At 34.7% G+C, this 17,945-nt stretch overlaps 1 protein-coding gene across 1 annotated transcript; it reads left to right on the top strand.

The window, feature by feature from the left end:
* The first annotated feature begins 8,068 nt into the window (after nucleotides 1-8,068).
* Nucleotides 8,069-17,209, top strand: LOC120171022 (probable fructokinase-6, chloroplastic). The gene is made up of 7 exons (XM_039178837.1): nucleotides 8,069-8,404; nucleotides 10,441-10,652; nucleotides 11,128-11,340; nucleotides 12,145-12,342; nucleotides 12,437-12,574; nucleotides 16,490-16,606; nucleotides 16,804-17,209. The coding sequence occupies exons 1-7, from the start codon at nucleotides 8,248-8,250 to the stop codon at nucleotides 16,936-16,938; spliced, it is 1,170 nt and encodes a 389-aa protein (XP_039034768.1). The 5' UTR covers nucleotides 8,069-8,247; the 3' UTR covers nucleotides 16,939-17,209.
* The last annotated feature ends 736 nt before the right edge of the window (nucleotides 17,210-17,945 follow it).

Here is a 17,945-nt window from a genome sequence, read left to right as displayed (position 1 = left end):
AATGAGACATTTCACATTCTTGAAAGCAAATACTCCAAGTGCTTAGATAGAACTTGTGACATTGTCAATAACCCGAGAAGAAAATGGTGCATGATCGATTCCAAGGACGAAACTAGCATACAAAAATGAGGCTCCATCCAGGAGATAAACAAGAGCTAATTCATGTTGCATACATCTTAGACATATTTAAGAGCATCACATTTATCATTTTTTTCGCATACATAATTTTTGCAGCTTTAGAATCAAGTTTCAACTTCAAGACGAAGGATACTCGATTCAAAAGTACCTTCGAAAATCGATGGTGGTTGCTTAACTCAACGGTGATAAGATATACCAACTTGACATATTGAAAGATCGACAGATCTTAGAATCAACTTCAGACGGGTTCGAGAGCCAATTTAGAACGGATCTTGTTCAGCTTAACTTATCGACGAGTGGCTAGTTTTCAGTTAACGTTTTCAAGCCAGATTTCAACTCCATGACGGATGATATCCGGTTGACAGAATATATCACTTGGCTTTCTCGTGAAGGAGGGTCATCTAAAGATTTATGATCGGCTTAGACCCGCGAAGGGAGGCCATCCTTCATTTAAAGGAAATTTACAGAACAACTTAAGTCGAGATAAACTGTCTGTCAACAAATAAATTTCCAGTTCAGAGGTCGAGCTAGATTTCAACTTCACAGCTAAAGACATCGAACTCGAAATGACGCAACTTATACAAGATTGGATTTCAATTTCACAACGAAAGATATCCAACCCAAAACCAATTTGGCGAAGCACTACAACTCGAGATTGTATTTCAACTTCACAACGGAGGATATCTAACTCAAAGCTCAAAAGAAGCCATCCACGATTTCATCTTCACGATGAATGATATCATGCTCAAGTGGATTGACTTTTTTTAACAGCAAATGAGTCATCTGTAATAATAGGGGGTTACCTTTCAATCTATTACGGTAGAACTCAAGGAAAAAAGGGTTATCTGTCAACAAAAAACTTCGAGTTCAATTCCATTCAGCTCAAGAGCATATCAAATTTATAGTATAGCCCAAGGCGAGACTGGTTATCTATCGACAAAAACCTTTGAGTTCGATTACATTCAGCTCAAGGGCATATCAAATTTACAGCATAACTCAAGGTGAGAAGAGCTATCTGTCAACAAAACCTTCAAGTTTGATTACATTCAGCTCAAGGGCATATCAAATTTACAGCATAGCTCAAGACGAGAAGGGTTATCTGTCAACAAAAACCTTCGAGTTTGATTTTATTCAGCTCAATGGCATATCAAATTTACAGCATAGCTTAAGTCGAGAAAATCTATATGTCAACAAAAACCTTCGAGTTTGATTTCATTCAACTCAAGGGCATATCAAATTTACAGCATAGCTCAAGGCGAGAAAGGTTATCTATAAAAAAAACTGTCAAGTTCGATTCCATTTAGCTAGATGACATATCAACCGCATGGTAGCAGCGAGGAACTACTTTCCGGTTGAAGTTTAAACCGATATCTTTAAGTCAAGAGGAAGATCTGGGGCAATTTCTCAGCTTAGTACAACATAGCTTAAGTCAAGAAAAGATATATGTCAACGAAAACTTTCGAGTTCGATTCCATTCAGCTCGAGGGCCTATCAACCACATGGTAGTGTTGAAGAATTACTTTCCAATCGAATTTTTAAACCTAGGATCTTTAAACCAAGATGAAGACTAAGATTGACTATGATTTGGCAACAAGAAGTCACCTTCCGATTCAAATTTTGATTTCAATTTCATGAAGAAGGATATCATTTCAAGACTGACTCAACTTCGCGATGGAGGAGTCATCCGCAACTTAGTTTAACATGGAGTTATTCCTAATTACAATATCAGAGTCAATTTTCAACTCCACAAGGGAGGATATTAGACTCAAGGACCCTTTCATACTGAACAAAAATTTGTGTCATTGTATCTTTGTCCTATTTTTCGTTACACGAAAAAAGGATAAAGAAGGGCAGCTGTAGACACTTATTTTCGTCCAGAGTTTTTTTAGTATAATTTTTGAAAATATTTTTGAAAAATTTAATACATAGTTTTTAGAAAACAGTTTTTTGAAAAATATAATATATATTTTAAAAAAAAATGATTTTAGAAAATATATATTATATAATTTTAAAAATGGTATTCAAAAATATATATAATATATAGTTTTTGAAAACATTTTGAAAACGTATATAATATATAGTTTTTGAAAACGTTTTGAAAATATATATAATATATAGTTTTTGAAATATTTTTTGAAAATGTATATAATATATAGTTTTGAAAATATATATTATATAGTTTTAAAAATGATTTTTGAATATATATATATACATATATTATATGGTTTTGAAAATAATTTTTAAAAGCATATATAATATATAGTTTTAAAAATGATTTTTATATTAATATTATTTATTTTATTAATATATTATTAATTTTATTATTATTATTTATTTATTTATTTTTATTTTCGTTTTAGGTCCATTTCAAGTCCAGATCCAAATCCAAGGGCCTAAGCTCGTCTGCCTGATCCAGCAGAGGACTAGGATTTCACCATTTAGTCCCAACGTCGCATAGCCTACAACCGTCAAATCAAGATGGGGATTAACGAACAGAATTACAAGAGAGCTAGGGTTTGTTTAACCCTCAAATATCATCACACGCATCCATATTTGGATCGTTGGATATGGCCCAATCCAACGGCCAGAAAATGATCTCAGCGTTCCAAGGAGCAATAGGAACAACGTGGTTACCAACTGACAGATCCCCGGGACTGAACCATCCCGGGATGACCGGTTGCCCGAATGACCGAACTACCTAATGATAGCGGGAACAACCAGTTAATGGCGGAAGCAACGAACACCGGTGGTGGGGTACCCCACAAAATCTGTCAAACAGAGAACACAGAACCAACAACAAGAGAGCAACCAAACACCGGAGCAAACAAAAAACCGAGTGACAAACATACAAGAGATCAAGCCAAAAATAACAAAACCCAACAGCAAGTATACAACGAAAGACCACACAAACAAACAGAAGAAATCCTCGATCTTGGCTCAGGAAAGGAACGGCTACCAAAAGCTGAAAGGGCTCGTCGGAAAAGATAGAAACCGAAGGTACTTTTTTAAATCTACACCGATTTAGGGGGATTTTGAAGTTTTGGGCTTTGGTTTCGGATTCTCGTTGTTGAGGGCTTTCGAAGGGGTAGTGTGTAGGTCTCCGACCACCATGGGTGGTGGCCGGAGTGATTTTTGGCACGGCAGCTGGTGGCAGAGGGCCCCGTCGGAGGGGGATCAACCTTTGACTGGAGAGGGATTGGTTGAGAGGTTTTATCAGGTGGGGAAGATAAAATTTTGTGGGAAATGGTTAAAATGAAATGGGAATTCATTTTTTTGGGTATTTATATACCAGGAACCTCTATGTAATTAGAGGATTTTTAAATCCTTTTCGTCGTTCCTGCTACTTTGATATGTAATTCCTTTTGGTCACATATTTCAATTTTGCCTTAGAATTTTTGATTTATTCACTTTAATCCTTTTTATATTTTTTGTATTTTTCAAATTAACCCCCCAATTTTTATTTTTTCTCTTGCAGTTCTTCTTTTAGCATCAATTTGATCCATAAAATTTTGATTGGTTACAATTTGATCCTTTAATGTTTTTTTATAACTTTTAATTTTAATATGTTTTGTTTCATTTTTATTTATTCCTTTCTATAAAAACATTGTATATATATATATATATATTTATTTTATACTATTTTATTTTATTATTTTCAAGATTGAACATTTTCTGTATTTTGTTTTATTATTTTTCTTAATTTTTTTTTATTTTCCCAATTTTTTATTTATTTATTTTTTTCTTTATCTCTCTCTTCGATTTATTTAATATTTATCTTTTAATCTAACATTTTTTTTTTACTTTTTAAGGATAATTTTAACTAATCAAAGATAAGTAATTTGAATCGAGTATTTAAATTTTAATTTCAATTTTCGCAATTAAGACAATCGAAAAATTAAATGGTACCGAAAGGGCAGTTCAAGGGTGCTAATCATTCATTGACTGTAACCGACTCCCGAATCCAACATATTTATGGTAAAACGCAGATATGGTAAGATGGTGTCTGATCAACCTAAATATTATTTTTAAATGATCGGTGGCGACTCTAACATTTTTTTCAAGTCGAAGCTCAATTCCGGGCCCACTTGAAAGATGGTTGCAACAGAGGTTATCTACATCTTCTGATGGTCTTGCTTCTGCGGTCACCGGTACAACAATTGAGGAAGTAGGAACATCTACAGTTTTTCTAATAATTTGAATCATCTGATTACTAGAAGATTAATGAAGATCAACCATAACAACTACATCATCATCGTCATTGAGCACGATTGCTCCATATTTCAGTGGAGTCTCTGAAATGATGTGTCAATTTCTCAAACTTAAAACAGAAGCTCTGATTTTGTTTTTGATTTTCATCTTCATTTGCCCATGAGTTACATTTGCCTAACATCATGTTCACGGGACTCCTCTATGACATGAACTGAACCCAATCAACTTCAACAACTTGGCCATTTGGTTGGACGATTGCGAAAAACTTGTTTGCCATAGTTTCACAGAGAGATTGAATTTTGTTTGTTCAAAACAATTGCAGCAAATATCAAGACTTATGAAGATTCATCAGAAGTAAGCCAATTTCAAACAAATATGACCCCTGATTAATTACTATCCAACAACTCTCCAGTGAAATATCATCTCAATCTTCAATCTTTCAGCTACTTTTCAGAGGTCATTTAGTGCAGCAACAATGCACTATTTCAACTACTTTTCAAAGGTTATTTAATGCATAATTAAAGCAATTGTTCAGAAATTGGGTGAAAATAGTGCTACATTATCATTTTCTGCAACTTCTCAGTGATATATCAACTCAAATCAGAAAACTTTTCAGTGTTAAATTGTCACTTCAAATCATAAAAAAACATGTATTTTAATCAGGCCAAATTATTCACTGCTTCAGCTACTTTTCGGTGCTCAATTAATGCACCGTTTTAGCTACTTTTCATAGGTCATTTAATGCATAATTGAAGCAACTGTTAAGAAAATAGGTGAAAATAGTGTTGCATTATCATTTTCTACAACTTCTCAGCGATATATCAACTCAAATCAGAAAACTTTTCAATGTTGAATTGTCACTTCAAATCATAAAAATTGTGTATATTAACCAGGCCAAATTATTCATTGCTTTAACTACTTTTTGTGCTCAATTAATGCACCGTTTTAACTACTTTTTAGAGGTTATTTATTGTAGAAATAATGCACCATTTCAGATACTTTTTGGAGGCCATTTAATGCAGAATTAAAAAACTATTCATAAAATAAGTGCAAATAGTGTTGCATTATCATCTTCAGTAACTTCTCAATTATATATCAACTTAAATCAGAAAACTTTTCAGTGTTGAATTTTCACTTCAAATCATAAAAAGCGTGTATTTTAACCATGCCAAATTATTCACTGTTTCATCTACTTTTCAGAGCTCATTTATTGCAGCAATAATGCACCGTTTCAGCTACTTTTCAGGGGTCATTCAATGCATAATTCAAGTAATTGTTCATAAAACGGGTGAAATAATGGTACATTAACATCTTCAACAACTATTAATATGTGTGAGTTGAAAGCCATTTAACTCTAATATTGAAGCCAAAAAAAACTATAACACATTCAATCTTTCACTTCCAAAACTTGAGTTTTTTCGAACATGTCAACTCTTTGTGCTACTGTTTTTTACGGTTGTAAATCTACAACCATGTGTTTCCTAAAAAATATCCAACTACACGAGTTGAAGTCCAGTATAGAAACAAGAGTTCTACTCGGAAGTAGTAAAAGAGTGCCTTTCATATATTATAAATTTCTAGTATCATGCTCGAGGTTTCATCTAAGCGATGATATAGACCTTGCTGGCATGATTGAGACATATTTCTATTATTCTTTGTTTAATGTCGATTTGTTTGTAGAGTTCGAATATCTCGACCTTGCTCGTACCATTGAGGATGTTGTTGCTTCCAGCTCGAATATCCCACCGACTCAGACAAATGACCAAGAAAAAAACATAGATGATGGAGACCCAGAAGCATGGTTCCAATTCGTACGTGAACGGTAACAAAAAAAAGGGGGAATTGAAGAACTTAATCTAACTTCTGATGAGTCTACTGATTACGAAGATTAAAACTTCTTAATTAATAATGTTATGTTAATGATTTTATTTAATATTTATGGTGTTTGTAAGATTACTCCTATTTACGTCCTCATATTAATGTACTAAGTTTGTAGTTTTTCTTCTTCTTCTTTTCATCACAGTCTACCACATTTTAGAGAGCAAAAAAATATTGTAGAACTCGTCACCTCGAAGTGACGAGTTCCACGTATTTTTTTTTTAAATAAATTCACTTAATAATCTTAAAAAAATAATTTTTTAAAGGAACTATTAAAATGTTGGGTCCGAAATAAAAAATTATTACACTATAGAAAATATCGTAGATCCCAATAATTTCTAGAGTACCCTATTAGGTCAAATAATCCATCCGCCAGCCGCATTGGGCTAAAAAAACCTAGGTTGTCTACATAATTCTTTCAACCCACCTTGTAGCAGCACCGGGGTTATAATCGTGTATAGTAGTCCTCTAAGGTCACCGTTTGCACGATCTTGTTGAGCTGACCCTCAAACGATTCAATGTCGGTAACGTGAATCACTTCTTAATTGCTACCACCAAATGGACTCAGCTTACCAACTGTCTTCGTCTTTGCATCCGTCAGAACCACTTCTTAAAGATTCCTTCCATTCTCTAAATGAGGTCATAGTTACTCGATGACTATCCTCTATTTCATACAAGTTAACTAAATCCTAGACGATTGTTATCCACTCCTTGGGATCCTTTCCCGTAAACAAGGGAAGTTCGATGTTGATTGGTTTTAAAGGAAAAGAAAGTCCCTCGTTGACATCTTCCTTGACCCTTGCTCTCGCTCTCGCTCTCGCTCGAGGCGCCACTACCTCTCCCATTCCATCATTCTCGAGGTGACTTTTCAACGATTACCCGAGCTTTGTCGAGATGTTCATTAACCGGTGAATCACATCCTAAAATTATTTCTCAGTCATTTGCTAAGCTTCTGTTCTTCGGTGTTGGCTTTGATGGAGTTCAATAACTGCTCGTGACGAACGATTATTTTTTTATAGGCCTTTGATCATTTTCGAGTTGTTTACTACATCTCAATATTTTTCTCTCAATGAGAGTAAAATGAATCTAGAAGAAAGAAGATATATCATGTAAACTATATTTTATTAAAATTTTTAAATCAAATTAATCTACATGCAACTTGCTGAAAATTTTCACTCTAAATCTCATGTAAATGAGTCTAGTCAAATAAGTCAAACATATCATATAATTGGTAAAAACTTTTATTTAGGAATTTAAATAATATATTTCTTGAATAGTTCGAGGTGACTATATAATATTTGTTAATTATTGACGACACATAAATTTTTTATATATATAATTGCTAAAATCATAAATCTTTATAATATTAAATTCTTATACATGTATTTTTTTGAATTAATCACTAATATCTTATCTATTAACCAACTAATCCAGATCGTGTATTACATATGTGAGGATAACTCTCTCAATTATGTTTACTCCATTCACAAAAGCCAAGGTTTAAACCATTGATCATATTTAAGGGATCTAATGTCTCATCCCACTAAATCAATTAATTATGATTATAATTAAAAAAAAATTAAATATATATTACCCATCTTAATCCTCCCAAACTATTTAAAAAATATACTTTTAAAAAATAAAATTATTGAACCAAATTTCTTGTGATTTTCCCGGATTGCCTGTTTAATTATTTAAAAAGAGAAAAAAATTTACAGCATGAGAGCCTGAAAAGATTAAAAAAAACTGTCCTTTCACGGAAAGGAATTGGATTATTTTTCCAATTAAAACCTGGGCTTTGAAGTCCGAATGAAGAACAGCAGCAAATCAGAACAGCCGAAGGAAGACAAAATCCTCCCTTTGTTTACTCCATTACTCTCGCTCGCTGCCTCTGTTTATCATTTTTCCTCCATTTTTTTTAAAAAACACCTGTATTCCAATTATTCCGATATAGTTGAATCCTTTTCGATTCTTCATCCACCCAAATTCAATCATTTTCAAATTTTCTAATTATAGTCTTTGATGGCTGCTCTTTACTCAACTTCCACTTGCCTATATGGTAGTTTGGCTTCGTACCCGTTTAATAAGTCCGTAAAAATTGGTCGTGTCAAAGTTAGAGATCCTGGGTATTATTTTCCTCCACGTTTTCAGTGTTCTAAGCCTAAATTGCATGTCCAAGGTATTTTTAGTTTCTTTTGGGTTGGGTTAAAAGCCTATTTTTTTTAATTCATAATCAATTTTGCTTTGATATCACATGATTAGCTTTGTTTTTGGACTACAATGCTAGGGGTAATCGTGGTTATTTTAAGTAATGTGAATTTTATTTTTATAGTTGTTGCTGTAGTTTGTGGAACATTCAATTTTGGAAAATGTTAATTTTCAATATGATCCAAGTGGGAAGTGTTATTAGCTAAATTTGGAAATATGGGAAAAATGGATCAGGGATTTTCAAGCTTAATTAAGAAAGCTGTAAAGGATTTAAAGTAGTTGTCTTGTTATCTAGAAAGTTGGAGAATAAGAGTTTTAAAACTTATTTGCTTACCTTATTTTATTAAGGAATGAAAGTTACCGAGAAAATGGCCAGTGTTATTTGGTTAGTTGTTTGAAACGTTGAGGGATTGTTGTTTCATACATCACCAGTGGAGTTTTAAAACTCCACAAATGTGGCATTGTGGACTCTTCATGTACAAATAATTGGTTTTGTGTTAGGTAGACTATTTTAGAATTATTGAAGGTCATATAACTTTACTTTCTCATTTTTATATGATTGTTTCCGGGATAGGTAGAACACATATGATTATCTTCAGAACCGTATATGTCTTCTCTTTCATAGAGAATTTGCCTGCTGTTGTTGTTTTCTTTGAATGATGAGTTGACCGATGCCATTTTCAGGGCAATTTGTATCCTAGAAAATTGTTAAATTTAGATGGAAAAGAGGATTATCAGAAACGAAGTTCACATAACGTGGGATAGCTTGTTGGTGTTATGCATCATCAAGTCTTTCAAAGAGGGACCAAAGTGATACATATTAAATAAAGCACGTCTTGAATACCTTAGAATAGAACAAACTTATAAACAAGTCCTCTGTTGAATTTAACCATGCTTCCGTTAACTTTATTGGATGAGAGAGAAAAAAGATATCTTGGACTATGAATGAAGAAAATTCGTGCCCACTACATTCTTAATATGTATGCCCTGATTTGATCTTTAAGCTCGTTAATAAAACGCATTTTGCAAAAAAGCATTGAGTAAATGGAAGTTGAATGAAGTAAACGAGTAACCATATATGTCAAGCTTGTGGTTAATTGTCATTAAATCCTAAAATTCAAGCTGCTAAAAATCTTAGTGTTTGATGTTCTCTTTAATTTAATACTTTGAAGCATCAATACATATCCAATTAAATGTGAATGTGGCAATAGGGTGATTCTGTAAAAGGATGGGATAGGATAAAATGCCTTAGTTAATAATCATGCTTTTGTTTCATTAACCTAGAATTGTTTACTAAATGCTACAGTATTGTATGATCTTCATAGATTAATTTTCGTAAATATTTATTGTCAGTTGATTATGAAATCCATTTTATGCTCAAATGTCTCTTACCAGTTGGTAAGATAACTCATGAAATCATTGTTTCGTTGCATTAACCTTTAATTATTTACTAAATGCTAAAGTATTATATGATCATCATAGGTTAGTTTTCATGAATATCCGCTGTCAGTTGGTTATACTCTTCATTTTGTCCCTCTTCTTCTCTTTCAGGGATCACCATGAAATCTTAACTGATAAAGTTTGGAAATTGCTTTTCTAATAGAATGAATTGATTATAAAAGAAATATTGTTGATAACTGAAAGAAATCAAATCAAGCCGTTCATCGTTTCCATGGGTGACCCTTTCATTCTATTAATAATAATACTGGGAGGGCATTATAATTTGCAGTGTCTTGATGCATATTTTTTTCCTATAGAAAATCTAGCTATGTCAGGGGTGTCTCGACTCTGGTAGTAATGATTGAATGGCACACACTAAAGTTTAGCCTTGACCAAACTCTTCAACATAGAAATAGAGCTGGACTAATGATAACGGTATTAAACTTTATTTTTTTATTAATGTAATCGTAATTTTCTTTTTGACCTGCGGTATGCTATTACTGTATAAATTTTTCCGTATGTCTCACTTTCCAAAGCTAATCATTATCTTTTCCATGTTTATTTTAGGAAAAGCCCTTCCTGTTGATGGATTACCTGAAATAAAGGACTCTTCTCTAGTGGTTTGTTTTGGGGAAATGCTGATAGATTTTGTCCCAACTATCAGTGGGCTTTCATTGGCAGATGCTCCTGCATTTAAAAAGGCTCCTGGAGGTGCACCTGCTAATGTTGCTGTTGGAATAGCTCGTCTTGGTGGCTCATCGGCTTTTATTATTGGGAAGGTACCATTTTAACTGTATTTTCATTTTTGTTTGTTATTCAGGTTATAAAAATTCTGATGGTTCTCAGTTCTGTCTGTTGGATTTTCAGTTCTATAAACTTACATTTTCTTAGTTCCGTATCAAAATTTCTTTCGTATTAACATCGCCTTTTTAATAATACCTTTCGTGTTATGAATTTTGGCTGCTCTAACTTGATTAAAGTTTCTTTTTTAAGTTATTCTATATTTCTAATCAAGTTAGCCCCCTTTTACCAATTGGTTTTAGGTTGGATGCTTAATATAATTTATTAAAAAAACATTTTTTCAACCACAATTTTGATATCATATTAAGCATCCAACCTAAAACCAATTTGTAAAAGGGGGCTAACTTGAATAGAAATATAGAATAACTTAAAACGAGGCCTATTTTCCTTTCAAGTATATATATATATATATATATATATTCTCAGATTTGATGTATTATATGGTGTGGACAGGTTGGTGAGGATGAATTTGGATACATGCTTGCTAACATATTAAAGGAGAATAATGTCAACAGTGAAGGGATGCGTTTTGATCCAGGTGCACGAACTGCTTTAGCATTTGTAACACTAAGGAGTGATGGGGAACGTGAGTTCATGTTTTATCGTAATCCTAGTGCTGATATGTTGCTCCAGGAAAACGAACTTGATTTTGATTTGGTTACGAAGGTATGATGCCTCTATAACTGTTAATTAAATAACAGTAAAAACACAATGACGATATATATGCAAACAAACAGTACCAATGATCCTCAAGATATAAAAGTTATAGAGTGAGAAATTGCATATATAATGCTGTTTGGCGTTATGGAGTGACTTTCATGCTGTTTTCGTTTTCATTAATTCAAATAAACAACCATTCAAAAGGACAATCGGATTTGAACCTTTTTGTTATGATAGATCCGTTGAGAAGCTTTTTATGCAAAAAGATTGGATTATATAACAAATTGACCCCTATTGAATTAGGCGATAATCAAGTAATCCCCTGAGTGAAATTTTGACTTATCTGAGCCCTTATTTGATAATTTTTGATCAAATAAGCCCCTGAAACTTGATTATAGAATTTTCAAATAATGACTCAGTTGAGATGTTTAGCCAATTTTAGGGGTTATTTGATTGCAAATTTTCAAATAAGGGCTCAGTTGAGATAACATTTCACTCGAGAGACTTATTTGATTATCACCTAATGCAACGGGCCAATTTGTTATAGAAGCAAAAAATATTTTCATTGCAAAAAGTACTCCGGGTGTCAATACCTTTGCATCTTCCTTTAATTTTCCTTATCATTTTTTTAACTTTAGTATTCATCATGTTGAGCCCTTATATTTGTTTTTTAGGCGCTGCACTGGAAGATGTTGGTTCCTGTATAATTGCTGTATAGTTCCCATTGTTTTTACTTTTCAACAATTTTGTTTCCTTTGTAAATGTTCTGTTTTATGTGGGTTGAATTATATATTTCCATCTTTTTGTCAGGCAACAATATTTCATTATGGTTCAATAAGTCTTATTACCGAACCATGCAAGTCAGCTCACATTGCTGCAGCAAAAGCTGCAAAGGATGCCGGTGTTGTTCTGTCCTATGATCCCAACCTTAGGCTTCCGTTGTGGCCCTCTGCAGAGAGTGCCCGGAAAGGAATTATGAGCATTTGGGATACTGCCGATATTATCAAGGTAATGATCTTATAAAGCAGTGTGATGCACAAAGTAAAAGGGAAGGGAAGTACTGTATCTATATCAATGATCTCAATTAATGTGTGAATTTCAGGTAAGCGAAGATGAGATTTCTTTCCTAACACAAGGGGAAGATCCATATGATGATGCTGTTGTTCGTATGTTATTCCACCCAAATCTGAAATTGCTTCTAGTTACGGAGGGCCCACATGGTTGTCGTTATTACACTCAGGTAAGATCTTTAGATATGTTTCAATGGCATTTTTTCCCTTCCTGCATGCAAGTTATTTGGATGTATGGATTCTTCAGAACAGTGATGTCTGGAATTGCCCCTTTAGATGGAAGATGAAAATAGGGCAAGTTTTGTCAGTTTGAGCCGACAAAGGCTCTCCCCTAGGCATAGGGCAACCAAAACATAACCCCAATCGAAGGCTGATTTTACATGCTTTGATATTTTTAGTATGATGTTTCGGTGTCTTGGAGCTTTGAGCACAATGAAAATGAGTTTGATGATCAAGCACTCATCTGATAATTTGATCTCTTACAAAAAGATCTAGTCATTTGTTAACAACTATGGTCTCAATTAGTACTTTTTCTTTATACTGGGGAGGCAATTGTTGGATTGTGCATGTGTAGCCAATGAAGGCATTGATTTTTGGAGGAAACAAGGGCTTAAAGGGGTTGTATTTAAAGTGGATTTCAGCAGAGCATATGACACTGTGGATTGGCAGATTCTTCTAAGGCTAATGAAAGAGATGGGTTTTGGTGAGAGGTGGTGTTCCTGGATCTTTCAGTGTATTTCTACAGCTTCAATATCGGCTTTAGTGAACGGGTCACCTACAGAAGAGTTTCTTATTGCTAAAGGCTTAAGACAAGGTTGTAGTCTTTCTCCACTTTTGTTTAATGTGGTTGGTGAATTGCTTCATATGATGTTGATTAAAGCTGTTGAATCGGGTCTATTTCAACGGTTTTCATTTGGCAAGACACAAAATTCCTTTACTTTGTCTCATCTCCATTTTGCAGATGATTTAATTATTTTCTGTCGAGCTTCCATTACTCAGATTAAAAATGTCAGAAGAGTTTTGAGGATTTATAGCCTAATGACGGGGCTACATCTTAATTTAGCTAAAAAAAACTTCATGGTATTAATGTGGAGAATGATATCTTAGAAGATTGAGCTACGACTATTGGCTGCTCTATTGGTTCCTTTCCGACGGTCTATTTAGGCCTTCTTTTAGGGGTAAAAAAGAATTCGGAGAAATTGTGGGAGCCGGTCATTGAGAGCTTCAATAAGAAATTGGTAGGGTGGAAAGCTTATTCTTTATCTATGGCTGGTAGTTTGGTGCTTATTAAGTCAGTACTGTCATCCTTACCTATCTTCTACCTATCTATTTTCAAGATGCCTTCAATTATTAGTCAGAGGTTAAATTCTTTGATTGCGAATTTTTTGTGGGGCGAAAGAGTTGAGAAGAAGAGAATGCATTGGGTGAGTTGGAAACAGATTTGTAATCCGACGAGTGGTGAAGGTCTGGGAGTTGTTGATTTGAAAATTACCAATCGAGCTTTGTTGGGAAAGTGGGTTTGGAAGTTTGCAAATGAAAAAAATTCGATGTGGAAGAAATTCTTATGTAGCAAACATAATGTTAGTCGTCATTCCATGGATATCAACAAGGTACTCATAAGGACTCTTGGATTTGGAGAGGAATTGTGAATAACTTCATGAAGGAGGATTTCATTGGAGGTTGCCTTAGATCTCACGCAAAGTTACAAGTAGGTAATGACAAATCAATCTCCTTTTGGAATGATATTTGGGCAGTGTTTTAAAAAGCGCGCCTGAGGTGCTTTGAGGCGCTAGGCGAGGCGTTTAGAAGAAAGCCTTCGACCACCAAGGCGGCGGCGAGTACATGAGGCGGCGATTTAGTCGTCTGAGGCGGCTAGAGGCGACGAGGCGATGCTTTTAGTGATTCACGTACAATGACCCATTTCACATACAATTATTTGCTTAGTAAAAAGGGCACTGCAACAGAAAGATCAACAGCCCTATCCCTGATTAGATGTAGGAGAAACCTTAACAGAAACGACGAGAATAGGCGAAATGAAAAGTTGTACGAGAAAGAGAAGAACAGGAGAGAAGAAGAGGAGGCACTCTTTGAACGATATTGCCGATTGAGAAAAACCCTAGGGTTTCAATATAAGTTGACTATTTATAGTGTGACCTTGAAGGCCACGATTCTTTATTTCACACGTGGACGACCTGATTAACATTGACGGTCATGGGAAGTTAAAAATTGGGGCTGAAATTTTGAACTCTTTTTTAATGGGTCTCTTTTTAGTTTTATGGGCTTTTTTAGAATATGGATACTAAACTCACTTGTTTTATTCCGTTTTGAATTAAATCTAATTAAATAATAAAAATATACTAAATTTGATTGATGAAGACGATGAAGAGATAGAACAGGATAATAGACTTTCCGAAGATGATGGGGAGGAGGAGGTGTTTGGGATTGATGTTGATGATGATGATGATGAGTTTTAGGCATTTTGATTATTGAGTTTTTAATTTGTCTTTTTGAGATACAATATGACATATGCTACTTGGTGTTTTTGTTTATTAAGTTAATTATTAAGTTGTTTTGAGTTTGAGGTATGGTTATAAAATATTTACATATGTTTTGTAAAATTAAGTGCCTCGCGTACGTGAATCCCTCGCCTCAAAGCGCCTAAAAAAATTGAGGCTCTCGGGTAGCTAATCGCCTTGGAGCGCCTCGCGCCTTTTAAAACACATTATTTGGCTTGGGGATTTTCCTTTGAAACTTCTTTTCCCTAGGATTTTTGCCCTTTTATCAAATCAATGGGGCAATGTGGCTGATTTTGGAAGCTTTGATTCGAATGGATGGGAGTGGAATATTAGGAGTAGGAGGAATCTTTGTGATTAGAAAGTGGTTCAATTAGTAGAGTTATTGGATAGGCTTAAAGACATTAAATTAATTGATTCAATGGAGGATTGTTTGTTGTGGGATGGAATGGGTGAGGGGCTGTTTTCAGTAAAAGCATGCAGAAAGTCTTTTTCTTCTTTTAAGGAGGAAACATTTCTATGGAACAAGTTGGTTTGGTTGGGTTTAGTTCCTCCTAGAGTGGAGACATTCCTTTGGCAAGTATCCCATCAAAAAGTAGCCGTGAGAGTGGAATCGAAGAAAAGGGGATTACTATAGAGGAGGACATTCTCTGCCCTTTCTGTAATCAATGTGAAGAATCAACTCAACATCTATTTATTTCTTGCCATGTTTCGTGGGAATTGTGGAACAAACTAATAGGTTTTTGGGGTATTCTGCTAGCTCTACCTCCTGATCCTCCTTCCATTCTCAGCTCATGGTCTGATTTGAGGCCTAATTCTGTTATTTGAAAGTTTATTTCGAGGCAGTTTTATGGTCAGTATGGAAGATAAGAAATGAAGTCATCTTTGAAAAAGGAAAGTTGGATAGATTTTCACTGATTTTCATCGTTCGTTTCAGGTTAGCTAAATGGTTCCTAGCAAAGTAACCCCTACTCTTTATTCAGGTGGATTTGTTAATTGGTGATCCCTCCTTGGCAGATAATATTTATGCTTTTAAGGAATTGAACAGGCCTGAGTTATGTTGGAGTCCTCCTCCAGTTGATTTTTTAAGATGAATGTCGATGGGGCTCTTAGTAGTGTTGGGATGATTGCGGGAATAAGGGGTATTCTCAGAGATTGGAATCGGACTACTCTTACTACCTTCAAGAGATCATTGTGAGGTGGATTTCTAGGTGTTGTAATTGTGAGGCTGATAAGCTAGCAAAGGAGGGGATTGGGTGAATGTAAACTTTGTTTTAGTTGGTATGTATGTTTTAAAGGTGTAATAGGAGTGTGTTTAAGTCTTATGTAATTGGTAAGAGTGTATTTAAGTCTTATGTAATCGGTTCTTCATCAATATATTGAGGTGCTCTTTTCCTCCTTCCGTTAGTCGGTTCTTGCCTTAGGGTAAAGGACTACTAAGAGGGAGGTTTTTAATGAGGCTTCCTATTTCTATAAAAAAAAATAGTACTTGGTCCAACATTTTCCAGAATCTGGTATGTGAATCTTAAAAGGCACCGATAACTGTAATGAGAAATGGATCACATTTTCCAGGAATTCAGTGGGAGAGTGAAGGGCTTGATGGTAGAAGCTGTAGACACCACTGGTGCCGGGGATGCTTTCGTAGCTGGAACATTATCACAACTTGCTTCTGACCTTTCCTTGCTTCAGGTTTTTCCCTTCTAAGTAGCAACACTTAAATTTAACCTGCTTATCCTAATGATCTTTTTTAATCTCTCTTTCTCTCAACCATTTGAACTCTGAATTTCCACCAGCAGTACCGATTTTTTGTCTTAGGTTAAATCCAAATTCGGTAAATGTGGTACGAAATATTAAATCAAGTCGAAGGAAAATGTTGAATCTTGCAGGATGAGGGTCGATTGAGGGATGCTCTATGGTTTTCTAACGTTTGCGGTGCATTGACCGTGACAGAAAGAGGTGCGATTCCTGCCTTGCCGACTAGAGAAGCTGTTATCGATGCTATTCTCAAAATTGTAGCATAAGTTTTTCTTCCCATACTGTAATAAAGGCGACTTCCAAGTTCCTATCGGCAACCAGGACTAGATCGGAATGAAGTTAATGAAACGATCCGCATATGACCTACTAATATTCTACCATCACGTTTACCTTCATCCGTGAACTTGTAAGCTGTTCCATTCTTGTGTATGATAATGGAAAGCATCTTGATTTTGTATTCTGTTTCCTAGTAGGCGTATGTATTATATGCAACTTAAATTGGTTTAGTGAATGGATTCTGCTATCTGTTGTCGAGGATAGAGGAAATTCCTTTAATCTAAATCAGGATTATGTTCATATAAATACACACAGATTTTGATAATAAATATTCAAAATATCTATATTTATCTACTTTAAATATATAATAAAATAATAACTTTAACATTCAATTTCACCCCCAAAACGAATTGAGTATGTGAATAGCCAACGGTTGGATATATTAGTTTTATTGACTGGGTCTCTTGGTTAAAATTAGTCTTTCCAGAGTACATTACCATAATTACCTATGAACCACATATATGTCTTGCCTTAGTGTCAGTAAAACAGTTGGATGATTATTACAGGTGATTCGTTCGTAATGCAACATCCTTTCTTTTAAGAACACCCTCCAGTTTTTCAACATATCTTGGAAATTCATTTGAAAAAAAGTAGAAAATAAATGGATGACAGAGGGAAGGCTATTTCGATCGCAGCGTTTCGACAAGAACAGGGATGGCAGAATCTCCGCATCGGAGCTGGGGGAAGCGTTGCAGACACTTGGCAGCGTAACCGAGGAAGAAGTTATGTCGATGATGTCGGAGATCGACACCGACGGGGACGGTTACATTTCGTATCTGGAGTACATCGATTTTGCAACTGCCAACCGCAGCCTCTTGAAAGATCTGTCTAAAATATTCTAGCTCTTTCCTTCTCAAGGTTTGGCTTGTTGAGAGATTTAACTCTCTAAACTAACTGCACGTCTTATTTTATTCCATTGGTAGAACTTGTTGGTAGT

This window comes from Hibiscus syriacus, unplaced genomic scaffold (genome assembly GCF_006381635.1).
Source record: "Hibiscus syriacus cultivar Baekdansim isolate YM2019G1 unplaced genomic scaffold, ASM638163v2 tig00111810_pilon, whole genome shotgun sequence".
NCBI classification, from domain to species: Eukaryota; Viridiplantae; Streptophyta; class Magnoliopsida; order Malvales; family Malvaceae; genus Hibiscus; species Hibiscus syriacus.
Note: the sequence above shows the minus strand (reverse complement) of the source record. Positions and strands in the feature narration are given on the sequence as shown.